General features: G+C 32.1%; 4 protein-coding genes across 7 annotated transcripts; 3 read left to right on the forward strand and 1 right to left on the reverse strand.

Moving 5' to 3' along the window:
• Nucleotides 1–46: 46 nt before the first annotated feature.
• LOC130898525 (voltage-dependent anion-selective channel-like) lies at nucleotides 47–9610 on the forward strand. Of its 3 annotated transcripts, none has more exons than XM_057807888.1 (5): nucleotides 47–345; nucleotides 5510–5832; nucleotides 7028–7255; nucleotides 7869–8089; nucleotides 8894–9610. In XM_057807888.1, the coding sequence occupies exons 1-5, from the start codon at nucleotides 172–174 to the stop codon at nucleotides 8983–8985; spliced, it is 1038 nt and encodes a 345-aa protein (XP_057663871.1). In that variant the 5' UTR covers nucleotides 47–171; the 3' UTR covers nucleotides 8986–9610. The 3 variants fall into 3 exon arrangements, with proteins under 3 accessions (XP_057663871.1, XP_057663872.1, XP_057663874.1); XM_057807889.1 differs by having other exon boundaries at nucleotides 51–345; nucleotides 7881–8089; XM_057807891.1 differs by lacking the exon at nucleotides 47–345 and adding an exon at nucleotides 1476–1647.
• A 1407-nt stretch (nucleotides 9611–11017) lies between these two features.
• LOC130898526 (THUMP domain-containing protein 1 homolog) lies at nucleotides 11018–12292 on the forward strand. The gene has a single exon (XM_057807892.1). It carries the CDS (start codon nucleotides 11308–11310, stop codon nucleotides 12160–12162), a length of 855 nt encoding a protein of 284 aa, XP_057663875.1. The 5' UTR covers nucleotides 11018–11307; the 3' UTR covers nucleotides 12163–12292.
• A 1058-nt stretch (nucleotides 12293–13350) lies between these two features.
• Nucleotides 13351–16478, reverse strand: LOC130898524 (COP9 signalosome complex subunit 4). The gene is made up of 6 exons (XM_057807887.1): nucleotides 16150–16478; nucleotides 16009–16088; nucleotides 15691–15918; nucleotides 14819–15260; nucleotides 14392–14654; nucleotides 13351–13563 (listed from the first exon to the last, which is right to left on the reverse strand). The coding sequence occupies exons 1-6, from the start codon at nucleotides 16230–16232 to the stop codon at nucleotides 13430–13432; spliced, it is 1230 nt and encodes a 409-aa protein (XP_057663870.1). The 5' UTR covers nucleotides 16233–16478; the 3' UTR covers nucleotides 13351–13429.
• Nucleotides 16479–17038: 560 nt separating this feature from the next.
• On the forward strand, nucleotides 17039–27577 carry LOC130899081 (triokinase/FMN cyclase-like). Of its 2 annotated transcripts, XM_057808825.1 has the most exons (7): nucleotides 17077–17181; nucleotides 17258–17317; nucleotides 18709–19169; nucleotides 21458–21791; nucleotides 24186–24398; nucleotides 25257–25524; nucleotides 27252–27577. In XM_057808825.1, exons 2-7 carry the CDS (start codon nucleotides 17296–17298, stop codon nucleotides 27511–27513), a joined length of 1560 nt encoding a protein of 519 aa, XP_057664808.1. In that variant the 5' UTR covers nucleotides 17077–17181; nucleotides 17258–17295; the 3' UTR covers nucleotides 27514–27577. The 2 variants fall into 2 exon arrangements, with proteins under 2 accessions (XP_057664807.1, XP_057664808.1); XM_057808824.1 differs by having other exon boundaries at nucleotides 17039–17317.
• The last annotated feature ends 178 nt before the right edge of the window (nucleotides 27578–27755 follow it).

The raw sequence follows: 27755 nt of genomic DNA on the forward strand, positions 1-27755 counted from the left end.
AATTATTTTGTGTTCGAAGAAATTATTTGCTTTATTTAAACAATTGAATAATACGACAAATTTTGTCACTGAAATGGAATGTCAAATCATAGGTATTTTATACAATTATTAAAAAGTGTTTTTTAATTTGTCAAGGAAAAGTCCATAAAAGAAACGTTTATTTCATGAAAGATGGAAAATCCGTGTAAAATTCAAATACAAGAAAAGGTATATAGTTATCCGCGCACCGCAAATGATGTTTCTGATGGAAGTGGTAAGACAGATTTAAAACAAATTGATTGTGCTAAGAAAAATGGATTGGGAGGCTTTTTCAAGAAAGTGGATCCACTGGAACCGGAATTATTGGTAAGCCTCATATTAAAAATATTCGATAAAAAATTGGTTATGTCAAAATAATTACTCCCCAAAATAGTTAGTAAGATAGTAATTGGAGTCTAACAGTTCTAATTATCTATTTTATCTAATATAAAAACTGCTATAATTTGTATTTTCAAGCACTTGAAACTAAAAACTAATAAAATAGATCGTGAGTGAAAATATGCTTCCGACATAACGTCACCCTCTATCATATTCTTTCATCTTTATTCTCGTCTTTATGTCTCAGAACTAAAACTAGCTTTAGTTTTGCGATTTAGCATTGTTTAAAATCAATAACAGATGTCGCCAAAGAAAGTTATAATGGAATTGAACAGTGTTGTCAGCTTATATGTGCCTTAGGAAAAAATTAAATTTGGTGGATTTTCATTTAATTCTGTACTTTTCACGTTTAAATTATTTGACTTAAAGAATTATGACGGTAGTGCATCAAAAGTATCAAAAATTTTACATTTACAAAAAAAAAACTGGGCACAATTTTGACGAATTGAAAATTATTTTAAAAGGAAAAAAGGTGAAAAAGTGACGGTGATGTTTATTTTTAACGCTTGATGCTCTTTAAATTTGACGTCAGATGGCATTCTGGTGTTGTTCGTATCCCAGATCAACCACCTGGTTCGTACCACATTACGATATTGCATTTTTAGTGTAATAGTGGGTGTGAGTGTATGGTAGTTAATATCACTGAAGATGCTATTTCGTGCTGACGTCACGTAGTAAGAATCAGTGTAATTGTGAGTGATGTAGCGGTAGTAAGCAATGTGTTCAGAACTTGTCTTAAGTGGGATAGGCACTGTTTCTCTTCTAATATACGTCAATAGTACATAATTTTTAGTGAATTCTGCATTATTTCTTAATTTTGTGTCTTGCATTTGAAGCGTAACATACCAGGTATAGGTATACTCAAACCATATTTTGAAAAATTTTAATTCAAAACAATAAATGGAAAAAACGTATAGGTACTTCGGTAAGAAGGACTTGTCGATTGTAAACTATTTACCAGAGGTTCGTTCGTTTTCATTTTCACTGATACTTCACTTTGGACATATTATTGGTTCTAAGTACAGCTACAATTTTACGATTTGACAACAATGTAAAATTAAGGTGTTCATGGAACAAAATTCTCGAGAGTACACGTTTCATTCATTCGTATTTCGTCACGTAATTCGTCATTAACGAAATCGGACGGAAAAGCCCTAAATTCTCGTGTGAGTAGAGAACTGAAGAGAAATCGTACTTCATTTTTAATTATATTGATACTTTTTTTAAATCGTAAGTACTACATATTTTCGATAATATATAATAGAATAATCATAGGAACCGGCTCCTTGAATTTAACATTGGTTAAAAATTGAGTTGAGGCTTTTGTTTTCAAGACTAACTGTGATTTTAATAGTTATAAAAATTGCCATATCTTCTTTGTTTCTGTAAAAAATCCATTTTTTAAAAATAATGGAAAGATCTTCGTAATGGTGTTATGTAATTTTTCGATGTTGCATTGATTTATAGTTTGAAGCTTGACTATGTACCTATGGTATTTGTGTATATTTCTTATTCACATTACAGTCCAATATATCGAAATTTTATATTTCATAAAAGAAATTAAAGAATTATTTCGTAAGACATTGCAGCCATGTTGCCGTAACTTGTGACATGGCGTGACCCCAAGATTATAAACTAGAATAGGTGGAACCTTGTTCCTCGGTATTTTTAGACTAGGTATTTTCACTTACTAATGAATTACTAGCAGACTGATAAGAATAGTTATAAAGTCCTATGTGACATTCAATATTTTTGGTAAAAATTTATTTGTGGTGAAAATAACCTAAACTTTATTAAAAGTTAGCATTGCCTTTGCGACTTTGTAATTTTAATCACTTCTTTCTATTTAAGTATTCAGGTAAATGTTTTCCTTTTTTTGTTAGTTTCTATATTAATGGATAACACTGTTATTCTGGTCCACATTCTATAACCTTTTAATCTACTTTTTGATGAAATATTACTGCTATTATATCGAGTTTTCTGAGTTGCATTTCTTCTACTATCTTGATCATTTTTTTAATATCATTCTACTTATTTACACTATTTTTTGTGTTAATCTGGCACTTGCTGCTATAGGTCTAAAATATTTTTTCTTTTGTTTGAATTATTTTTACTAGATTTTTCAACTCCTAAAAAAATATATAATTCTTCAACTGCAAGTTTACGAGTTTTTCCATTTGTTATTATTAGATGATTCGGTTTTTTTATTAATTTTGTGTTCGCTCCATGTAATCATTCTTGTTTTGCTCTTTGTTTTCTTGAAACAAAATTTTCTGTGTAGATTCCCCTAGCTGTAATCTTTTTTGCAAATATAAGTGCTGCTTTCCTCATCGTAATTTTCAGCATACTACTGAAAAATATTGGTTACAGAAATTCTTTTCAATATTGTATTCATTATAACAAAGTTGTTCCGAATTATGTGCAGTAATTCCTAGAGATCATACTATGTCCAAAATTAATGATATATCTTCATGTACATGTTTTCCTAAAACTGAATAATAGGGAAGTTATGATAATCATTGGAAGGAGTAAATTAAGAAAATGTATAATTGGGGAGTGCTTTAAGATATTGGGATTATTATTTTTAGGTGACTGCTTGAATAGAGATTAGTTTTATTGTTACAGAAGTATAATAATTTCAATAAAATCTATTTAAACATTTAATTTTAAATAAATCGAACACAAATTAGATTCGATTAACTGGGACGTAAGGTCCTAGGTCCATTAGTTCTATACAGAAGCGACAAGAGCTATCTCCAATGTTCTTTAGGTGGTAGCTGTGTTCAGTAAGCACATCAGTACTCCTCAGCTAGTTTTTGTCCAACAAAAGGGCCTTTTCAGACCAGTTGGTGAATAGGAAAAAAATCTTGTCAATTGTTTCCGACCTGGAGTCTTTTTAATTTTTAAATCAATTTTTAACAAAAAACTACTCTTTGTTTAATTCAATAAAATTTATGGCTATGTTACAAACTTTTTCTTCTAAACTCTATCAAATTATTATATTTGAAATGTTTAAATTGTTAATTTGGCGGTTTATTTCACGAAATTTTTTTCAACAAAAACGATTACTAAAGTAAATTAAGAACGACGGGGAATTCAAATAGGTACATTGAATAAAATCATTACAGATCAATAGATTCTACTGAAATATGGCTCACTTTATTGAGATTCTGTTTATTTTATATATTTAAGAAATATTTTTATCACAAACCACTAATTACCTCATAAATTATGACACCGTTGAAAAATTGTTAACCTAATTCGAAAATTAGCTTAATCCCAATACTTATGGGCTTTTGAAAATATAATCTTAGTGCTAGTTTTCGTACCATTGCAAATTAGGCGGTGTACTGTTTTTTTCTTCGGCTTTTTCGTGATGGATTGTCTTGATTTTAGGTCTCTTTTGATAAAAAATCAGTTTAAAGTAACAAATTGTGTTTTGACCAATTTACTTTGAGTATACATCTCAGTTTATTAGTACTACTACTACGTATAATTTAAACTTGATGGCTGCTACAATTTTGAGTTGTGGCAACAACATATTGTAGGTGATCTTTTGATTAATGTAACTACGCAAATTGTCAATATCAAGTCATATTTTGATGAAAGACCGAAATAACTCGAAACGTCAAACTTTTATTTTATTTTGAAATCGATTTTTTATCAAGAGGCTTGAAATCAAGACAATTCACCACAAAAAATCTTTTTTTTTTCTTCAATATAACAGCAAATCTCAAGACCAATTCAAAAAAAGTAACTTATAGAGCTTAGAGCTCAGTACCAAACTCACGATGACTAAATTGTTATGCTAATTTCTTAATTTGTATCCATCTTGCTCCATCGAAATATTTGTTTTAAAAATAGAAACTGGCATTACAGTTACCTTTCTCTTTTTTGACGAATGTTTCAAGTTTCATTCTACTTTTAACATTTCGAGCTTGGGGACTATCCGAGAACTAAAATTAAAATTGTTTCTTGGGGGTAATTATATTCGTCCATTCCAATTCAACATCTTATGCTATTAGATTTACATTGTATTTGTCATGTTTAAAAAATATAGATGATAGATGATGTTGATTTTTCTGATTAGAATTGATTTGTCTCGACTGAGATCCAAAGGGATTTCTTGAAACTATTATTTGATACTTGTCAAATAAATGACTTTGAATGAAAGCTGTCAGTTTTGTATCGAAATATTGATAAACAACAATCGTTTGTGCTCGAACTCAAAAGAGTGAGAACCAATGTTACAACTCTCGGAAGCTGTGTTTCTATTCAGTTGCATCTATGAATTGCTTAAAATTCATAATACTCGTAAAGTTTTGGCTCATTATCCTGTAAATTTTCTTACAAAAGTAAGTGTTTTAAACTCAATAGAGTTTGATTAAGAACTTTAATATTTTGTTTTTTATACGGTGGTTCCGAAAAAATTATTGGAAAATTATCGCGGAACTTAGAAGTCTCGGTGGAAAATCTCTAACCCACTTAATCCCAGCTTGTGTGTAAATTTCATTAGAACAACTATTTTGGCCATAACGAATTGCAAATAAAATAAATTCGAATAAATAATTCAACAGTTTTAATAAAATATTAAATAAGAGACGAGACTTACCTACTGGCTTGGACAGAGCAATATCCCTACTTCGAGAAAACATTGACCGTATCCGAAAATCGACCTTTAAGTCTCTTCAGCATTCTGCCAGCAAGCATGCATCTGTACTTCAAGATGGTATAATTTGTGGAGAACAATCTTTGTATTACCATCGACTTTAAGTGCATTGATAATGGAAGTTATCACTTGAATGATGTGTTAAAAATGATTATTGAAATTACCGTCCAGCTGTATCCTTTTGAGGCCATAATAAAGTTTTGTTCACACAAATTTGGGTATTTTGAGTTTGGTCAAATTTTTGTTGGGAATCTTGAAGTATTCATGCTAAATATCATTTTTCATTTCCATCAATCTAATGACTACCTAGGCGAAAACATTTTATTTATTTAAGTAATTTTACATTTGGCAACATTCTCCAAACTATCGATGTCGAGAGCATAATTATACGTCCGTAGTAAGCAATATTTTTGATTTTTTTAGGAAATGGCTCCACCTCCATATTCTGATCTCGGCAAAAGGGCTAGAGATGTATTCGGCAACGGTTACCACTTCGGCTTGATTAAATTAAATTGTAAAACACAAACAGCTAGTGGTGTACAATTCAGCACCGGTGGAACGTCTGACCAAGAATCGGGCAAAGTTTCTGGTTCTTTGGAAAGTAAATACAATGTCAAAGATTACGGTCTCACATTTACCGAAAAATGGAATACCAACAATACTTTGGGAACTGAGATCGCCGTAGCCGATCAAGGTATTCAAGGCCTTAAATTGTCTGCTAATGTTGATTTCTCTCCGCAAGAAGGGTAAGTTTACTTATAATAGTATTATGCTTTTTTTTTCTCTTTACTAAAGCTTGAGAATGGCATTTGTAACACGTTTTTTCAGCTAGTTTTGTCAATAAATAGAATGAAATTATGTTTTATAAACCTTTTGTTATTATATCAATAGATTCATACTAAGCCTTTGGTTTATTTTATTTTTTGTCGTTCGTTAAGAACCTCAATTTTACGCTTTGAAAAATATTGTGTTCTAATTTGTGAATTTTATCCCCAAATTGTAAGATTGTCAATTGTAATTTTTTGATACATGGAAAATAGCAGAAGTTACAACAGTTTAATTCTTCAATGATTTTCGTGAGAGATTTTTGAGCTATGCTGTGCGTTATCTTGACGAAAAATGCTATTTTTCTTGTGCGAACCAAAGTTTTTTCACCAATTTTTACATCCAGAGTTTGTTTTTTCACCAGTATAGAGGTAATCCAAAATAAAACTTTCGTTTGAATCCCAATTAAGACTACCTGATATATGCCAAATATTTAGAACCACTCCTTGGCCACTAATTCGGTGTTTTGGTGGTAGTAATAAATTTTATATTTTCTAAAAAGCTCCAAATACGAGTGTGTTATTGTTCCGGGTAACAAAAGCAGAACCCATTTTGCGAAGATTTTTCTATAACCGAAGACTTGAGCCAAAATATTGTCCAATGTCCAATGAGATAATCATATTATGTTTTCTGGCATCGATGTCTTTTTTGACGTTCTTCATGTGGATAATGTTGGATACTGTTTGAATTGAAGGTGAAGAATCCTAGAGATTGTTTATATCTCTAGTGAATTTACTACTACACCTGTCTAAACTAAGAATCTCAATACTTCAATATATTCAAGTTTTTTCTTTATATAAAAATACTGTGACGGGTCTAACAATATTTCCCCATCAAATGTCTTCAATATAAAATTGAAATATCATACTATTTGAGCTCCAAATTTCAAAAATTTAACTTCTACATATGGTAGTCTCCCTTTTTTTAAATACATTGATTTTTTTCAGGAGAAAAAGAGCTACAAACACTGAGAAGCATTGATTTCTATCTTTGTATATATTTAATTTTGTGAATATAAAAAAAAATAGTTGATTTTGGACGTATTATTTATAAAAACATTGTTTGTATCTCTGGTAGTTACAAAAACCCGCTAAATATTATTTTATCAATTTTTAGATACCAAGCTGGGCTCATAAAGACTGCGTTCGCCAATGAAAGAGTCGCTCTCAATGCTGATTTTGATCTAAATTCTAATGGTCCTATTGTCAAAGGGTCTGCTGTTGTGGCCTATCAAGGCTGGCTGGCCGGTTACCAAGCAGCCTTTGATGTTCAGAATTCCAAATTGGCCAAGAGCAATTTTGCTTTAGGATTCTCAACTTCAGATTTTGTTCTTCATACATGTGTGTAAGTATAACACCAGTAAACAGAAATATGAAAGTATAAATTTATTAATACCCCAACAAATTGGCGAATTAAGATTATAAACTGAATATGTATTTGTTCCTTTCAATATTTATACTGTTAAGAAAGTAGATACCACAAAAAGGGGCAACAAAAAACTTTGTCAAGATCAATAAAGCATTTTCGCATTAAAATACACAATACAGGAAGGAATTTGGTTTTTATAATGTCACGAGGATTGGTTTACTAAGAGTAACTACTGAATAAGGGTTTCGGGAGAGCCAGGGTGTGGACATAAACTAAAAAATGTTGTTGCACCCTTCCAGGGGAGGAATAATGCACAATACTCATACCTTGGCCAATGAATAATCCAAAATATGATAGACAGCCTACCGCAACCTACTAGAGTAATAGGGGATATGGAAATGCTACGAGAATTGCATACAAAGATTGTTGCTCCTAAATTACACTTAAACAAATAATATTGACAGTCCTTTAGACTTTTAAAATTACATTCTGTAGAATACTACATAAAATATAATATATATTTAGAGCTCCTAAGTGACAAAATCATATTTATTAGGCACATTTTAAAGTAATTTATTCTAATATTTAGTGAACATGACAGTGACGACGGTCAAACATTTGGAGGTTCCATTTACCAAAAAATCAATCCAAAATTGGAAACTGCAGTTAATTTAAATTGGGCTGCCAGTGGAGAAAAAACCGACTTTGGATTGGGATGTAGATACGAGTTGGACAGCGATGCTTCAGTTCGCGCCAAAATCAATAATGCCAGCCAGATCGGCTTAGGTTATCAACAAAAACTGCGTGACGGTAAGTTGGTTATTTATATATATAATAATATACGAGCCCCGTCCCATTTCAGTTGACAAAAAGTAGCCGTTCCATTAGTAAAATGTTTCAAATTTTTAGTTTTACCTCTAAAATAGGTTTGTGATGAAATATTGTCAAATATTTTGAATGGTATTTAATATGATGGAAATAGGTGTTGCGGATAATAATTTTTTATGCATATACAAGGGTTCATTGTTTCCAAAATCATATTTTCACAAAATGTTTTTTTTCAAATGACAGATAGATTTTTGAAGTAATAAGACCATAGACCAATGACATGACATAGCCCTAAAGAAAAAAATCTAGTGGCGTTAAATCGCACGAACGAAGCGGCCAATCTACTGGTCCATTTCTTGAGATAACACGCTCATCAAACTTCAAACAGAGAAAAATAATAATAGGAAGTTCATTCTTGATTTGGGAATGGGTTTGAAAAAACGCTAACCCATCGATTCCAAGGAATTCTTGCAAGCTCATGCACGGCTTATTTAATGAAACACTCGAGAAATTGCCAAACCCGATGCCAAGATTACAAAATGTTTGGAAAAAAGGTCTAATGACCAAATACGGAGGATGTGGAGTACAAATTTACTTGAAGCTCCTTTTTTTATGTAAAAATTGTAGTTTGATTTAGGGCAGTAAGTAGTTATTGGTCGAGTTTTTTTCTTGGGATAAGTCACATAAGATTGTATTCTTTTTATTTGAAATAAAATACAATTTTTGTTATAATGCTTTGCGTTCAGGAAAATTATGATTAAACATAAAATAATTAATCTATTTCAGGAGTCACCCTCACTTTGTCTACACTCATCGATGGAAAGAACTTTAACCAAGGAGGTCACAAAATTGGATTGGCCTTGGACTTGGAGGCTTAAATGTATTAAATCCTGTTCCATAATACATATTAGCGCCCAATAAATATATTTAAGAATGCTATATTGTAGATAATAATTATTTAAACGAGACTAGTGTTGTATTCTGTACTCTCGTTGATTTTTATCAGTTTCATCCAACTCACACACTTTTTTACCTACATCGGAAACAATTTGGAACAATTTATGTCGATATAGAAAAAATACATTGTTTTTATTATTAAACTCAACAAAAAAAAATAACATTGTGGATAGTGTAGTCTTTAATGTTCTTGTATATCGAGTAAAAATTTTTATTTTCTTTTTATCCTGATATATACATAACATTTTAGATTATTCTAGTTGATAAATTTTCACGGGTGTAAATTACATTATGGAACATACCTTTTATCATTTTTTAATGACTCACAATAAAATATGTCTATTTAATAATAAAAACAAATTTTTATTTTTTTTTTGCTCCTGGTGCGCGTCATTGTTGGTCCGTGGGAGTAGTTTTGGCAAATTTACTATATGTCACCTCATTGGCTGTTTTCATTTTGTGAGAGTTTTGTTTCAAATTGAATGTACCAGAAAATACGAATTGTAATACTGAATTATTACACCTTCAATATATACTTTTAAACCACCATTTTGTTTTTATTATATTTGATGGAAAAATTTAATGTTTACTGTTTTGCATTAAATAGTATATTATTTCTATTTGAACCTATAAGCAGCTAAAAGGAAGACAGATAGACCTAAAGTGAAGAGAAGACTTTTCTTTCCGAAATATTGTGGCGCATTGTTGGAGTTACGGGTTAAACGAAGGTGTGTGTAGGGTCATCTTCTGTTTATTACAGACTCCGAACGAGGAAGCCATTTTAACTTGTCCAGATAGTATCCTGAGAAGCTATTCTAGAACAGGGGTCTCCAAACTACAGCCCGACAGTGCCATCAATCTGGCCCGCGACGGTATAAAATTAATGTCATCAATCTGGCCCGTGACATCCAATATTTTACTGCTGTTACTATTGCTGTGGTAAGTTTAATGGAAGAAAATAAAAACCCAATGATAATTACCCAGTTTTATTTACTTACAAGGTAAAATTTCGATGACGCAGAAAACTCAACTAAAGTATCTAAGCCTGAATATATTTATAACTAATAAAAAACAAATATGAAATTAATCCCAACGAATAAAACAAAATCAAAAAACCAAAAAAAAAACTAATGACATTTATGTTTGTATTTGTGGATTAATTTTACTTGTACTTATTAAAAGATTTAAGATGCTCATCGGTCAATTTAGACCTGTAAACAGTCTTTGAGAAAATCATCTTGGAAAACGTTTTCTCGCGCAAATACGTTGTATCAAAAACTGAAAATAACCCACGAGCAAATTTTATAAAATTCCAACCAAAATGAATTTTAATATCTGTTTTTAAACATGTATCTGCTATGTGAATCGAAAATTTCCATTTGGAGTTCCTTTGCCAGGATTTCAATGTCACAATCAAAAGGATTTTGGAAAAGTTTAATTTTATTCGCCATTACAGCGAAGTCTGAAAAACGAGTATCGAAATTTATCTTAAAGCACTCGAAGTTTCGACTACGGGAAATTTAGTATCTGTGGTGTGGCTAAATGTTTCACGTGTTTTAAATTGTGTGAATAGATTCTCATGCTCGCAATAAGCGTTGCTTGAGTTTTTCTGTTTTGCCATTTCTTAGTATATAGATAAAAACGCACAACATACACGACGAAAGTCGTCGTGAACGTTAGTCATGAGTGACGTTCTCACCGCGATCACAACGTTCGTCGTCACTATATGGAACGCCCAAAAATGTATTTCCCCATACGCCGTGAACTCTTAATGGAGCCAATATAAAATTTAAATTCGGAGTGGTTCATGAGTTTAAAGAATCCGTACATGCTAATTTCCCAAATTTCTGCAGTTGTTAGAAAATAAAAATTTATATAAATATAAAATAAAGATGAAGACAGTTGTGACACCTGATAATAGATAGCAGCACAGAAAAATAATGTACTAGGGTTTTGAAGGTTAAAAAAGGTTAAAGCGAGAAGCTGAAGATTCTAGATTCTATGCTAGTGTTAAGGTTCAAGAAATATAACAATGAAATAAAATAAAAACTCACTAGTGATCTAGAATTTTTTAACAAATAATAAGATAAATTTCTTAAAAATACGTATTCAGAGATTAGTATATTTGCACTGGAAGGATCGATAAATTATCTCTTTCCTTTAAGAATTTACCCAAAAAAAAGAAGTAGAAGAGAAAAGTTGAGGTTATTGACAATAAACAGCTTTAAAAGTTGTTCAGAGATATGAGTTCAATTCAAAAATCAAAATATAAGAAGTTTTATCGTAAAAATAGTAAGGCTAGTATAGATGTTAACTTGAAAGGCTTTCTATGCAGTTGCAACAACAGAGAAAAAGAATGTGTACGAGAAGCTTACAATTTATTAAACAAATACGCAGAATTACTTTATTCTAACAATTCCAAAGTATTAAATAATGCAGAATTGTCAATAGAAGATGAATTGCAGATGGAAATATCTGGATTGAAATCTGAAAAGAGATTTCAACAAGTGGAATCTGGTGCAAAAAATTTTTTATTTATAAAGACGACATTAGAAAATCCCGTGGAATTGGCACAGAAAATTATGGCAGATATTAAATCTAGTGGCGCTAATCAGACACGTTTTTTAATAAGACTTATTCCTATAGAAGTGACATGTAAAGCATATGTAAAAGACATTAGTATTGCATTCAAACCTCTTTCACAAAAATATTTCAAAGATGAGCCCACTACATACTCCATAGTCTATAATCACCGAAATAACGACAATATAAATAGGATTGAGTTAGTACAGGCAGTAGGTGCAATAGTGACTGAAACAAATTCTGAAAATAAAGTAGACTTGAAGAATGCGAATGTATCCATAATTATTGAGGTTATAAGAGGGATTGCATTAATTGGTGTTATTCCTGACTTTATTAAATATAAAAAATATAATTTGATGTCTATTGTTGAACAAGACAATATGCCAAATAAATTAGAAGATGGTGGACAAGAAAAACATGCATTAGAAAATGTAAAAGATAAACCTGATAATTTTACAAATAAACTAGGGGATGAAGGACAGGATAAAAAACTTTTAGAATCATCCAGTTGTTAACATCGAGAAAAATTAGTGCCAGAACATTTGGCACTATATCAAAAACATATATGTAATTGTTATATGTTAATTAGATTTGTGATTTCTAATTGACATTTCTTGTTTTGGTAATAAAATAATTATATCAAAATGAGATATTTATTTTTTTAATACAAGTATCATAATCAATATCATAATATTCCTAATTAATTTATGAATAAAATCAACATTTAAATGAACATGTTCCATATTTCTTTCATTCTAGGTGGGCCTTTTTGGGAACATAAGTGCTTATCATGGCCAGATGTTAGTAATTTATTATTGCTATCAAAACAATAAACATACTTACATACTAGCTAATCAGTCTGTTACACTTCCTTTTTTTGTCATAAATTGTACTGTGGACCATCTTAGACCTAGCAAAACTTAAATCTAAATAACGAAACTACCTATTAACAAAAATTAGGTTCAACATGCAATTAGTAGAAGTCCAATAATTTTTAGTAGGCCTTTAGTTGCATTCTGAACATAAAAAATCTTCGACGTCTTTCTTGGTTACCCCAGTACACTCTTAAAACCCTGCATCATCTTAGGAACTCACAAGGAACACTTACCATCAATTCTCCACAAATATAACAAAACCTGCTAGGAAAAATGAAGCAACTTCCGTGCGTGTGACTTGCCAATTTTTGTCAGTAATTATACTGAACTTGCTATAAATCATTCTGTTTATAAATACAGACCAATTTAACGCTAATCATTTACTATTTGCGAATAAAAAAGAACATATTTAAAAGTGGTAATTGTTTGAACTGTCACCAAAATCATGTCTATTTAGCTGATACACCCAGAAAAACTTTGCCTCACCTGATTAGATAAGATCTCAAGTTATTTGCTTTTAAAAACCTCAATGCTTCTGAATTTATGATAATTTGCTCAAGTTACAATAGTAAATAAATAAAAATCGAAACAAATCAATAAGAAGTCTTCAAAGGTCAAAATATCCATCATTTAGAATACACCTAATAAAAAACTTTTGTAAAGTTTCCCAAATATTAAATAATCTTCTAATTTCATCACTGTAGTAGACCAACACCTCTAGAGTTACAAGTAAGTACTTGAGGTATTTTACAATTTTTCTATCTAGAAATTACAAGTTTAATTATAAGAGAAAAAAAAAATAAAATTACAATCATTTTAAGCTCCATATTAAAGTGCAGTATTTTAATTTACAAATAGAGTAGCATTTAAATAAGTTTCATACATCCACAATCGAAAATAACAATAATTAAGACACCATTTGTTCATCCATGACTTTCAACATCCATTCTGGATGATGTTTTGATATACTTTCAATGATAGAATTTACTTGATAGCACAAAGATTGAATCTGTTTATCCCATTGAGGAAGCGTCTCGCGTGCTATAAAAGAAAATAGATATATTATTAAGGCTGATTTAGAATTTCATAATTCATGGTGACAAAAACAATCAAGACTTTCTGATGCGCAAGTTAATGTAAAGAGTAAAAATATATACTTTTTTAAAAATTATTTTTACTGACAAAAGTTAAAGGAACAAAGATTTACTTTTTATTGAAACAAAAAAAATGAATGATTTAATGTACCAGTTTTCATACTTGCATAAATCAAATATCTAAAGCTCATAACAAAGAGGAGTTTGAAACAGATTGATAATCAATATCAAATGTATATATGAGGGGAGGAACCAGGCGAAGAAAAATAATTATTCATAGAAGACAAAAAGTTCGGAAAAAAGACCTCAAAATAAAAATGAAATACAGTTGGAACAAGTGGAGAATTTCAAATTTTTAGGCGTGGAAATCATGAAGCAGAAAGAAAGACTTGATTATAGAACATATAATTGAAACAACTGATGTTTTAAATATGGATTTAGAATACTGCTTTTTGAATGGGTTAGGAATTCGTTTTGGGACAAGTTGATAACTGCATCATTATTGTGTGCAATTCATCAATCAATAATTATTATCAGAGGAAGTTAGAAATTCTACCTAGGGAGTTATAGGTATGTTTATGTTTTTGTTGCTATGGCTTTATATGGAAATAAAAGAATTGTAAAAAATAAATAAAATTAATAATTTGCGTCTACACGACTTCATCGCTACTGCTTTTAAGTTTCGCAATTGCACATAAATGGTTGTTTGTCAATAGTTTGTGTGAAAATTACAGGAAAAATGAAATGAGTGGAATAATCAACTTTGAATACTTACTTTCAAAATGAACAATTGAATCTATCTGATCTATGTAACCATTCATTCTTCCTTCTGTAATCATCTGACTAGCAATTTTTTCGGCTTTAGAAGGAACAATTTCTAATAGTGCTCCCAATTCCTCAAAACTTATATTATTGTATAATTTGCTAGCCGACAGTAAATTATGTTCAATAACAGCTCTATCCAGTATTGTAGAACCGTCAATGGTAGAAGCTTTTTGATGCGGTTGAAGTAAAGCTTCAAAATCTCTGAGTTCAGATCTAAAAAAAATTATTTGTATATTCAGTTCAAAAATTATGATTTGGGGTGAAATAATTTGGACTCATATATATTAGAAAATGCTTTTTGTCTAGTACTATACTATATTTTTACATTCATTATGATATATATGACATAAATATACTAACAATATTGATAACTTTACCTTCTGATTATTCGTTCCAGATACATTTTTTCTAAAATAGCGACCGCTGGCAATTGTTGACATCTTTCATCTTTAAACAATGTAGCCAACATTCTAGATCTTTGTTGACCTGCAGATGCCAAAACGGTGCATACCAAAGCATTTCTTAGAGCAGTCATTCTTTCATCTTCATGAACAATGGTCCTATAAGATAATTCATTATATCTTTGTGCAGCTTCTATAAATTTTCTACGGTAATCCAAAACTCGAGCATAGCATACTTTATAATAAATTTGAAGTTGCTCATTACGAGATTCGGCTTGAAGAAGTGAAGCTCTATTTATAAATGCTTCAGCTTGTACTGGATCATCATTTTCTAAATACAGTCTGGCAATTTTTAAGTATGTTTCAAGTTTATAATCAATTGGATACTGCTTCTGCCCTGTTTCCAAAGGTATGCCAACTAAAAAAAAAAAGATATATCATTGTCTATTTTATTGGAAAATATATAGATTTCAGTTCTGAGATACACGTCATAAAAATACATGGTGATAATTCTAGTTCCCCTAGGCGTCCAAATATCTAAAAATTTCTCCTAGATGAATCAGCAGTAAAATAATGGCTATTACTCTTTCTAATTGGTTGTTGGCGAATTATTCATTCCGATGTGATCATCCCCTTCAGCTGAGCATATGCCGTAAAAACCATGAAGTTTATAGTAAACGGTCCTTAAAGCTATGGGATCAACGGGCAGAGTCTAGGATGCTAATAACACAAAAATACATTTTTTGGTAAGTAACTAGTAACAAAGTCTCCCAAATTTTGAACTATTTATTTATGTTTCAGGCCCACTGTGGTGTGGTGTATTATGTAAGAATCTTAATGAAACTTACCCAAAACAATTGCAGCCTCCTTCCACATTTGATTCCTTTCATATATATGTGCTAAGTGTTGTCTAATACTAGCTACCTGTTCTTCAAAAGATATTACTCTAGGCTGTACCTTTTCTAACATAAAATGTGACACTGGTTTTGATACATCATCAGGAAGTTTCATCAAATGCATACTAATTTCTGTCAGAATCTGGCGGGATATTACCAAGCTCACATTCTCATTGACAACTAAAATATATATTACATCTATATTCAAAGTAACCGCACAGAATTAATAATTTCTAAGCTCTTAATTTACTGTATAAAAACTGTACATACTAGCTTCTATAAAAGTTTGTAAACAATCAACTAAGTCATCATCACTTTCTTTGAAAATTGTATCCAGAGTTGCTCTGTACCTGAAATATAAATTAATAAAAGTATACACATGAAAACCTTACAATTATATTGTGTACATACTTTTCAGCCTGATCTTTGTGAGATCCTCCTGAAGCTATTATTCCTTGTAACTGCACACGCAAATTTATAGCTTTACTGCACATATTTTCTGTTGTTTCTATTGTATAAATGGTTATACAATTGTCTCAATCTTTTTTACTAATTTAACCACTAATTAAATATAGTTAATTGAAAGTTAAATCATAAACTCAAACTCAATCTGTATGAAAATTTTTAAACAAATTCTGTGATTTGCAAATCAGATGACATATGTCAAATATATGATTATGTATTGCCCATAGACTTAATATTGAAAATATAAAGTGGAATGAAAGAGAGTGAAAGACATCTGTTTACCTATTTTTGTAATCGTATTAGACATTTGTATTACATATATAGGTTTACCTATATATATATATATATATATATATATATATATATATATATATATATATATATATATATATATATATATATCTTTCTATTCTCTATTAAAACTTATCAATACCCTCCTTCGCAGCTCTTATTCAGAATAGTGTAAAGAGAGATAAGGGACACTGTATAAAGCGCTCGTCGATTTTAGGTTGTACATAGAACATAATCTAAGATATGTTTTGTTAGTTAGTTGCTCTGAGACTCTACCCACGTCCATTCCTAGATAGCAGGGCCGCGTCATGATTATTTCAAACACTTAAAACTCAGACAAAATGAGAACCACACCACTCTATAGAGATTGGTCTCTCTTTAAGACAAACCTATATGTAAGATCGTGGTTTATATATAATACTGGATCAAACCAATTTCAATAAACAAACCACCTACTTTCGGTGATCCGTGAGCACAGTCTTACATATCTGTGATAAACACGTATGAACTACCCAACTTTTTCAAAATAGAAAAAGAAGAAGACATCTTATAATTCAAATTTTAAACTAATCAAAATATACGGCAAAATTTCTTCATTCAAATATGGATTTTAAAGTTCTTAGCAGTCACGGAGCATCTTTAAAAATAAGAAATAGTCTAGTTGGAGCAACGAGTTTAAATCAGGAAGTAGGATTATTTAACTTTGGAAATGTAATTGTTCAAAAAGACTACACAGATAACGATTGTGTACGCATTATTTCAGGAGGTCCTTATTATATTGGCGACTTTGTTGGGAAAGGAATGTTAACTGCTGCAATTCAAGGTAAATGATCTATTATATGCAATAATCCAAATCATCAATAACTTGAAATTTAATATATAACTCGACCAAATTTATCAATTAATTTCATCTTGAAATTTTTTGAAGTTTATTATAAATACTATCACTAGAATCATTGTGTACCCTGAGCAATCATTCTAAAAGAATAACTGGAGTAGTGCTTCTTATTCTTTTTTGTGTTTGAGTGCAGTGACAATACAGTATTCCAATTTCTTTATGATTTTTCTGATTTTTTAATTTATCAAGGGCTCCAAATTGGTGCTGTAAGTAGCATTTTACCATGCCATGTGTGCCACCACTGCCATTTAAGCTTTGCTATTTTATCTATGATGTTATTTACTGTGGTACTTTTACATATATCAGTTTTGGACATTTTGCCAAAATGTTACACCAATTAGCATTATTCTTTTCTTGTCCTTTGTTCTGACAAAATTAATAATTTGATTTTAATTCATTTTTGTCTGTACTTATCAGTACTATATTGATACAAGTCATAAGTTTTTAGTCCATTTCTATTCCAAGCTAAGTTAATAAAAATAGTATCATTTTTTTAGAAATGTTTTCTTCAGATTTTAACATCTTCATAGTTATTCTATTTTTTTGGAGTTTTCAAGGTATGATTTAGTTGAGAGTTATTTTAATTTCAAAAAGCAATTTTTCAGAATAATCTTTTAAACTTGTATTTAGGATGAGCTTTTTTGAGGCTCTCTAGGGATTGTAGATTTGAAAGTTTCATATAATATATTTGGATATCCTCAGCAATTTTTTTGGAGAAAAAATTAATATACCAGGGAGGATCAAATATAAACCGGAATTTTGCTATAAAAAATTTGGTTATTAAGTTACAGAGCTGAAAATTTTCGCAATTTTTCCAGACAGTCTTGTACATAAAATTAACATTTGACAGTTATGAAAACGACAAAAAAAAATAATAGACTGCCTCATAAGTAACAATGACTTTCTAAAAACATTTTCATCCATACACCAACATGTGGTATTTTATATTTCGAACCAAATCAATACATTTTTATGCACTTGGTAATTTGAACAAAAAGATCAACACAACACAACAAAACGGCTGGTTTATTCGAACTTATCAGCGTCAATTGTTGAATACAGATTAAATAAAAGTTTGTATTAGTTATAAGTCATGAGTCCTAAAAAATATAAACGCTTTGCGATAGTTGAAAAAAAGAAGTCAATCGAAAAAGTAGAGGGAGGCGAGAAGTAAAGTTAAATTTCAAAAGAATTTATTATTTTTATATTTTTATTAGTCTAACGTATACTATATAGTTTGTTATAATCACCACTAAATGCAGTTACCTATTCTCTGAGGTCATTGAGAAGACCTATGTCTTTCTAATTTGCTATAGGTGACAATTTCACAGCTCCAGCATCTAGCATTATATTACGCACTCTACGAGAACTCTCCAATAACCATATTATGGGAAGTCTAGTGATAGTACCAGCTTCTTCGGGATGTACTTTAAACTTCGGTTTGGCAATTGAAAGAGCACTAAATGACGACATAGTAGTCAAAATGTTGACGGTTTCCGATGATTTTTTTAATAACCAGCAATCGAAGATGTCGCAAAGAACATTATCTGCGGTAGTTTTGATATATAAAATAGCAGGAGCGATGGCGGCAGCTAAAAAGTCCTTGTGCGAAATATATGACTATTGTAATAAGATATGTCAATATGTGCAAAGTATGGAAATAGAGTTACCTCATCCTAATATCACGCCCAATGCAACGTGTATTTGTATTGATGACCCATTTGGTAGTGATCAACCAACTACGGTAAGATCAGACCATTCACATGAAACAATTAAGGTAAGTCGAATTCGGTCTACAAATAACCTCCTAACATTAAGTATGTAATAATATAGTTCGATTAATGAGGACGTATCTATATTATGAGTAGTTTTTTATTGGGAACGTGGCAAGGAAACACCAAAGTGGACTAAATGAAGAAATTTTACTCTTGAGAAAAAATTTATATTTTTACATACCTCGTATACAACTAACAAATTTTTATATCTGATGAGTGCATTCGAGGTTTTGAACCATGCACAACTTTTTATGAAGAATAACTATTCTTAAATAAAACTAAGAATAAAAACGTTTCCCATATGGTTCCGACTTAATTGGACACTGACTTAATTATATATATAAATTTCTTTAATTTCTTATTTCTTAAGGGCCCTGTACACGGTCAAATTATTTGTCAAATATTTGTGATATGCTTTCCATCTACAGCTCCAATGCAATTATCAAAGTTTCACGAATTTCCAAATTGTCGTCCCAATATTTTCCAACTTTCTTGTGTTTCGGGTATCTGAAACATAAAAATACTCATTATTATTATGTAATATGTTTATATTTATTGTTTTGGTTTGTAGGAATCGTCATCAAAACTACCAACATCAACACAATCACCTTTGACACCTTCAGCATCTATTATTCCTGTACGAATAAAAAAGAAGAAAAAGGAGGACTTGCAACATGACTTAATGATAATAATTAGCCAGGGACCATTTCAGAAAACCTGAAAATGAATATCAAGTGATGGCAAGAAACTGTGCCTTTAAACTAGAGCCCATGTCTGTAGAACAAAGAAGACTGGCAACGAAATACTCTTTGAAGGAGAAGAAGATGGAAACCTTTATTGATCCGTCTCAGCCAACACTCCTACAATTTGTTAACAGCTTTTATTCACTTTAAATTATATATTTTGTAATTTTGAAATGATAATGCCGCTGAGGGTACGTGGTGTAATGCTGGCTTGAAATTTTAGGTCTTCAAAATCGGCGCCACTAGCCAGGTACCTCAAGGTTATGGATAATCTTTGAGAAGCTGGTATAGATTTATGCGTAACGGTATCCTGCTTTGCTATGCGAGGACTTGGCAATGTTAATAAATCTTCAAATGTTTTATGGTCCATAAGCAGGAAGTTTGCATAGTCATTTGGTTCTGATCGCACTATTTCCCGTGACAAATTTTTGTGCGTATATTTATCCCGTAATTTCGACCACACTCTAGACCATTGACGACCTTTTTCTTCATACACAGGGCTAGTGTCAATGCCAAAAACGCCTTATCTGTATTAATAACGACAGAAGATGATAACAACATACGAGCGTGGGGCAAGTTTAACAAATCCATTTAATCTATTGGTTTGATGAAAATATGAAGTTTGACAAACAAATTTGACCGACTACAAGGCCCCTTAAAATTAATTAGAGTTATTTTAATTACAAACATACATCAGTTTGTAGATAATTTTATTATTTTTCATTTACATAGCTATTTATTTGCAAAAACCCAACCATATTCAAGAAAATGTGCCTATTGGGGTAGTTTCGAAGCTCTTTGGGGGTGATTGCACCCTTGGATGAATGTGGGCTTTTCATATGTTAATTTGAACGACAAGACCTAATACTAAGTTGAAATTTCTGGAACCATTTGGCGATATTCATACTGAATATACTGTTTACACTAATACTAACACTTATACTGTCTGACGCGCGTTTCCATAACCAAGTTATCGTCTTCAGAGACTGAATGTAAACTAAAATCTAATGATTTACCTGTTTTATACTAAATTTTCCCCCCAATAAGCCACCTCCCGCGAAAAAATTAATTCCGGCGGGAATATTCGTGTTTATTCTTTGGCTACTAAACTAAAGAATGGGTTGTAAGGAATTGGCCCTTTGTCCTTATTTAAGCTACTCTTATGCAATGATTGTGACTGGCAATACCTTATTTTCCGGTCCGTCCGTATTTCAAATGATCTATGTGCTCTTTAAACCGGACAACAACGGATCACTTAGTCTGCCCAATATACTTATGGCTTACAATTACCACTTATGGCTTATTGGTGGGAAAATTTAGTATAAAACAGGTAAGTCAAGTTATTAGATTTTACAATCGGCCTGTGGCTGGTGTAATTTTAATAAATAAGTGAAAATATCGATGAAACAGGGGGCAAAAGAGGTGGCAGTACGAAATCCATTCTAACTGTTTAGAATGTTGAATGCGTGGGGGTTGCCGAAAATTTTCTCTTTTTAGTTGATTCTTATTGGTTTGTAAAACATTTATTAAAATATCGTTGTTTGTAGGTACCCTTGGCAAATTTAATAAGCATAATTGTGAACGAGAGTAACTACAGAATCGACTATAGGAAGGGTATCGATGATACAAAATTGGAACTTCAACGTGGGGATAAATTGGTTATTTTATTGAACAATAACGCAGTTATCTCTAAAACTGAAGAAAATATTTGCGTTAAAGATATTTTAGATTATTTAATAGCATTGAATATAAACGTTGTGAGATTTTACGTGGGAAATTTTATAAAATGCCATGAGAATGCATTGTTAACTATCACCCTAATGAAAATTGAAGATAAAAATGTTTTGACGTATTTGGATGCTCATTACGGAAGTATACCAGGTGAGTCCAGTCAAGATGCTTCCATAATGATCAGGCGCCCATCTAAACCTTTAAAATAATAACATTTCCCTTTCCAGTTTTTTATTCAATATTTCATTTAGGTAATTGTTTAAGTAGAGCCACTCTATGGTAGGCTAAATGACATACCTATCTCTCTAATCATAAAGATTATCATCCAGAAAAAGGTTTGGTCCCACTACATGTCAGTTTACCAAAAGAGCTAGTAGAGAATTTGAAATAGCTGTGGACGATAACCCCATTCACCAGTGTATACAATGTACATACTTAGAAGTCGAGATTACAATCGTCAGACACTTATCACAATAGGTACGAACCCAAGTAAATAAGGTCCCAAGAATCTCTGGCTATCTGCGGTACCTCATCTGGAAAAACAAATATACCATGAGGTATTGATATCTAGTTAGCCTAGATCAGTAACATGCATAAACAAAATATTGAGTTACCATAGCAACGAACAATAACTTAAAGGGTTTTCCAATAAGAGGTGTTATTTTAAACAGCCCGCTATTTTGGTAAATGTCACTTTTGAAGCTGTCAGTTTTTGACATTTGACAAGTAGAAACTACGCCATTAATGAAAATGGAACGATACACGCTTCAACAACGTACTGAAATTATTAAAATTCACTATGAAAATGGTTAAAAGTTTGGCAGAGACGGTTCGTAAAACTATAGAAGTAAAAAAAATATATTCGAAGTAATGTACGCTACGATGGCAAAATGAAGAATGATTTGAAAGAAGCGACGTTTAAGCAAAATAAGACAAATGTGTAGTGTGTAGTCTAACAAAATTTATCACATTAAAGTGTGGCGCTATCTATGAGGTGCAAAGGACCTCATAGAGACCTACAGTTCTCTGTAGAGAAATTCGCTTAAGTCGCCATCTGTTCCAGACTTATGGAAACTACGATTAATAACATATAAATGCCAACTTTTATGGATATCAGTTGACTCGTTTTTGAATTCATTCGGAACGTACACACGGACACTGAATTTTTATGTATTAAGATTGATGTTTACGACGCAAGCACCTGATGTGTGTAATCATTTGCTACCATTTACATCAAAATAAAAATTTGAGTTACTTTGATTGGAGAATGCAGGCTAAGGTGAATTCTTTTTTTGGAAATACTTTGTTCATTTTGAGGAGCGAATAATAGATTGTTGTATTTATAATATGTATCGATTTATCTACTTGGTTCTTAATTTAATCATTATATGTAATATCAAAGTTATTTCTTTTCATTTTGGCACTGAGATCGTGTTGTAGGCAATAATCTATGATGGACTATCATACATTTTGTCAGTTATAGATGTCTTAATTATTTGTGTGGAAAAATAGATGGTCTGAAATATTTTTCACCTTTATTTTTTCTAAAATTTCTAAAAGAACTTGTAGTTATATCTTCCATTAATATTTTTATCGTCTTTCACTCATCGATAACCCCATTTTCATCACTAGCACAGGATCTACAAAAAGAATTTATTATTAACAGCCTAAAGAGGTTACTCTAACTAGTTGTATTGATTATACATAGTTTTGTAACCGTTAGTATCGAATAAATTAATATCATGTATCTGTTTGTTTCTTGTTTCTTTGTTTTCCCAAAAATTCATTTTTGTTAGGTTAGGTTAGTACGGGCAAGGTTTATAAGATGCCAAACCGGCTCTTCTTCTCCGTCACACCTTTCTGAAGTGTTGTTCCAGCAGTACCATGTTCAGAGATTACTCCATTGGTCTTCTGGATTGAGTGTTTCGCGCAATCATTTCTGTCGGACCATAACTCCTGATGTTTGACTTGGATTCCTGTCCTATAGGGTCCAGGTTCACTTCAGTGTCATGAATTCAGAAGATTGCCTCGTAATATTGTTGAATGTCGGTTTGATTCACCACTTTCCCAGGGTAGAAGCCTTTAAAAATGATAAAATGAATAGAATAAAAATAATAGTAGGATGAAATCCATTGGTAAAGGAGGAGGATATAATAAAAAATGAAGGGAAAATAATCTGAGGTCGAAAATTACAAGTTCTATGGAAAAAGTTAAATAGCGAAGTTGTAGGTAATGAATTCATCTTGATTGCTATGTTAACTACGCGCTGTTCTGTTCACAATTAAAAAATCTGGGATAATTTCATTAATTTCCAATACTTGATTCACCATAAAATCCATCTGGAAAATTATGTGAAGCTCCAAACTTTCCTAAAACGCCTACAATATCCTGAACTTTACACGAGTTATTTTTTCCATTACTGTGTCGAAATCTACAAGCTGATTCAAATATCTTCATGTATTCTTCAATTTTCAACTCTTTATCTCAAAAAAAAGTTGTTAATTATTAATTAAAATATTATTCTTTGATTTTATATATCTTTAGGTTGGCCGAATGTGAATCAAAATTCAAGATCCTCCTTAACGACTGAAACTAACATAACGGGCAATTTGAGGAGGAAAAATCGCTTGGAACCGCCCATTCGAGGACCGCAGCTGAGCGAGCGAGCTACCAATACTTTATATTTCGCAATACAGTTCGCTTGCGATGCGTTGATTGCATGCGAGAAACAACTAAACGTTATTGATTCAGAAAGAGGTTTGTCAAAATTTTTGAGCGCGCTCGGTCGCTTCGTTTTTCTTTTAGCGATTCATTACCATTTTTTATACCGTCTTCCTTACGGATCCCCTTTTACAAAAACCGTATCCTAGTAGATTAAAAATACTTTTCGGAAAACTACGTAATCATATAATCTGAAACCAAGTTGGAGGAGGAAAAGAAGAACGGACAATCTGGATTTAGTTCTATTGCCGAATAGAACCTGTCTGACAATTTTCCAAATGTATCTTCATCGAGTTCTCCAATATTAGAACCGATGCTCTATTTGGAACCGTCGTTGTTGCTCCTTAGATTATAGACTGATACCAAAGAAGACTTTCTGGCAATGGAAGAACAATTTTTCTGTCGCTATGGATACTCCATTATCCAACAGAGTGTACCGATCAAATCGCTTCGACTTTTGATTACGCAGTACCATCTTGAGTCGCCCTATTTCGCTAGTTTTCTTAATCCAGTCGCGATCGCACTTGGCCGTACGATGAATGATGACATACCCCGAGATCCAGGCATCCTCGGAGGCTCGAATCGTTTGGAGCAAAGAAATGCTGAAAAATTTCCCTTAGAGCAACGTAGAACGGTTAAGTCTGAACGGCACACCAGCATTTGTTTGCCAGATGCGTTCGAAAGAATCAGGGAAACCGATCGCGGTGCAATGCGAGCTCCCATGGATCAGTCGTCAACATTCAAAACACCCAACGATTGTTTGACGCGTTCAATTTATCCGAATGGAAAAAATGCTTCGATAATTAGTTCAAACGCGTTGATAGTAATGAAGAATATTCAAAACTTGAGTAGCACACCTCCTAGATTAGTTGTCATCTACTTTGTCATTTACAGATGATGGTGATACCGGAACAAGAATGAAAACAGTCGCAGAACTTTTAGTAAAGCGAATGAAACAAGATAAGTTACTGTTGAAATATCCCTTCACATTTTTTGAGACTATGAGTAACTTTTTGGAAAAAAGTCTTGGCGGCACGAGCGGTTGTGTATATAGCATTTTATTCGAGGCGGCTGCCAATAAATTTGGAGAATACAATAGTTTGGATGTAACGCCGGAGATGTGGTTGGAATCATTCGAAGCAGCCGGAGCCGCACTAAAAAAGTAATTTCATTAGACTCGTACGTTTCGGTAACAAAATCGTCTTTATGTTTATGGGCGGTTACTAAAAGTTCCACTAGTTCCTTTCTTATTTCCATGGATCCCCTTTATTTTTAATAACAGCCGTAATTCTTTGAGGCATGGTGTCTATTAAATTCTGGCAGTATTCGGGAGTAAAATCAACCCAAATTTCTTTTAATTCCATGACAGTTCTAGCTGCTTTTTCATTTCATGCCAAAGTCTTTCTATTTGGTGATAAATCTGGACTACTACTACTCGATGAAAAGTAAAGGCTTTCCCAGGGGTTAAACTTCTCTTGTTGGCAACAATAATTCTTCTAAAATATCCAGGTACTTTTCAGTACTGACAATTCCGTTTATGAAATGCAGTTTTCCCACTCCTCTTGCAGATATCGAGCCCCACACCATCACAGATGCCGGAAATTTCACTTTCCGCTTCAAACACTGTAGCTGCTATATTACCGGCGGTTTCTCATTGGGAACGTGGCAATGAAACACCAAAGTGGACTAACTTTAATATATTTTCCGAGTTTTCGGATATTTATGTATTCATCGCCCGGGAATCAGGATTCTCGGTGGTTTTGAGCAGTAATCGGGAGTAAAATCATCTCAAATTTCTTTTAATTCCATGACAGTTCTAGCTGCTTTTTCATTTCATGCCAAAGTCTTTCTATTTGGTGATAAATCTGGACTACTACTACTCGATGAAAAGTAAAGGCTTTCCCAGGGGTTAAACTTCTCTTGTTGGCAACAATAATTCTTCTAAAATATCCAGGTACTTTTCAGTACTGACAATTCCGTTTATGGAATGCAGTTTTCCCACTCCTCTTGCAGATATCGAGCCCCACACCATCACAGATGCCGGAAATTTCACTTTCCGCTTCAAACACTGTAGCTGCTATATTACCGGCGGTTTCTTATTGGGAACGTGGCAATGAAACACCAAAGTGGACTAACTTTAATATATTTTCCGAGTTTTCGGATATTTATGTATTCATCGCCCGGGAATCAGGATTCTCGGTGGTTTTGAGCAGTAATCGGGAGTAAAATCATCCCAAATTTCTTTTAATTCCATGACAGTTCTAGCTGCTTTTTCATTTCATGCCAAAGTCTTTCTATTTGGTGATAAATCTGGACTACTACTACTCGATGAAAAGTAAAGGCTTTCCCAGGGGTTAAACTTCTCTTGTTGGCAACAATAATTCTTCTAAAATATCCAGGTACTTTTCAGTACTGACAATTCCGTTTATGAAATGCAGTTTTCCCACTCCTCTTGCAGATATCGAGCCCCACACCATCACAGATGCCGGAAATTTTACTTTCCGCTTCAAACACTGTAGCTGCTATATTACCGGCGGTTTCTTACTGGGAACGTGGCAATGAAACACCAAAGTGGACTAACTTTAATATATTTTCCGAGTTTTCGGATATTTATGTATTCATCGCCCGGGAATCAAGATTCTCGGTGGTTTTGAATCGTATTTTTGTAAAAAATTTTGTTCAAAACTCAATATTCAATTTTTAATCGTCTTTTCTATCATAAAGTTTGTTTTTTCGTGTCTATGTTTTCGTTTCTAAGAAATTTCTTACAAAAAATTGGACGAACGTAAATAACGAAGGTCATTGGCGTTCTAAACGTCCCGACTCCTGAAACTTCGACGCGCATATATTGAATACTTTCGGGCAAATCTTGTAAATGATAATTTTCAGGTATGGAAACATAAAATATGGCGACGGTACGCTTTACGACCCGATATGCAAATTTTGTGAAACCGCCAAGCAAGAACTAGAAAATTGCAGCCACCCCCTCGTAGCTTTTGGTAATGCAGTGCAATGTTGTGAAGAAACGGTTAATATGACGAAACGAGATAAAAATTATCCGGATCCAGGTGCACACGCCGTTGGTATTTGGATTAGAGCCGTATTTGAGGGAGTTAAATTGAAGTGGCCTTTAGATGCAGTGTGTCTATAATTCAGTCAAAAATTCATACATTTTTGGTTTTTAAATATAGGACATACTTTTTTACCGAGAAAAATCTTTTTTCCACAATTTGTCCATCTCCTTCTATAGGGTATCCTGAAGAGTCTACACTATCTAGAAGATTTATTAAGTGCGAGATTTGACTAATGGTTACCGCGGGATAAACAAATAAGTTTGTGAACTTATTTGATCGATTTTAGACATTATTATCTCCAGTTTTACTGCGAAATTAC

The sequence above is a fragment of the Diorhabda carinulata genome, chromosome 10 (assembly GCF_026250575.1).
Source record: "Diorhabda carinulata isolate Delta chromosome 10, icDioCari1.1, whole genome shotgun sequence".
NCBI classification, from domain to species: domain Eukaryota; kingdom Metazoa; phylum Arthropoda; class Insecta; order Coleoptera; family Chrysomelidae; genus Diorhabda; species Diorhabda carinulata.

Bases quoted from the DNA above. Each gene is read 5' to 3' on its own strand.
- LOC130898524 (XM_057807887.1), bottom strand. From the start codon at position 16,232: ATGTGCAGTAAAGCTATAAATTTGCGTGTGCAGTTACAAGGAATAATA. The intron at 16,089-16,149 runs GTATGTACACAA...TTTATATTTCAG, and splicing joins CACAAAGATCAGGCTGAAAA to GTACAGAGCAACTCTGGATA. The intron at 15,919-16,008 runs GTATGTACAGTT...TATATATTTTAG, and splicing joins ACAAACTTTTATAGAAGCTA to TTGTCAATGAGAATGTGAGC.
- LOC130899081 (XM_057808824.1), top strand. From the start codon at position 17,098: ATGGATTTTAAAGTTCTTAGCAGTCACGGAGCATCTTTAAAAATAAGA. The intron at 21,792-24,185 runs GTGAGTCCAGTC...ATATATCTTTAG, and splicing joins TCATTACGGAAGTATACCAG to GTTGGCCGAATGTGAATCAA. The intron at 25,525-27,251 runs GTAATTTCATTA...GATAATTTTCAG, and splicing joins GCCGGAGCCGCACTAAAAAA to GTATGGAAACATAAAATATG.
- LOC130898525 (XM_057807888.1), top strand. From the start codon at position 172: ATGGAAAATCCGTGTAAAATTCAAATACAAGAAAAGGTATATAGTTAT. The intron at 346-5,509 runs GTAAGCCTCATA...TGATTTTTTTAG, and splicing joins CACTGGAACCGGAATTATTG to GAAATGGCTCCACCTCCATA. The intron at 5,833-7,027 runs GTAAGTTTACTT...ATCAATTTTTAG, and splicing joins GATTTCTCTCCGCAAGAAGG to ATACCAAGCTGGGCTCATAA.
- LOC130898526 (XM_057807892.1), top strand. From the start codon at position 11,308: ATGAGTTCAATTCAAAAATCAAAATATAAGAAGTTTTATCGTAAAAAT.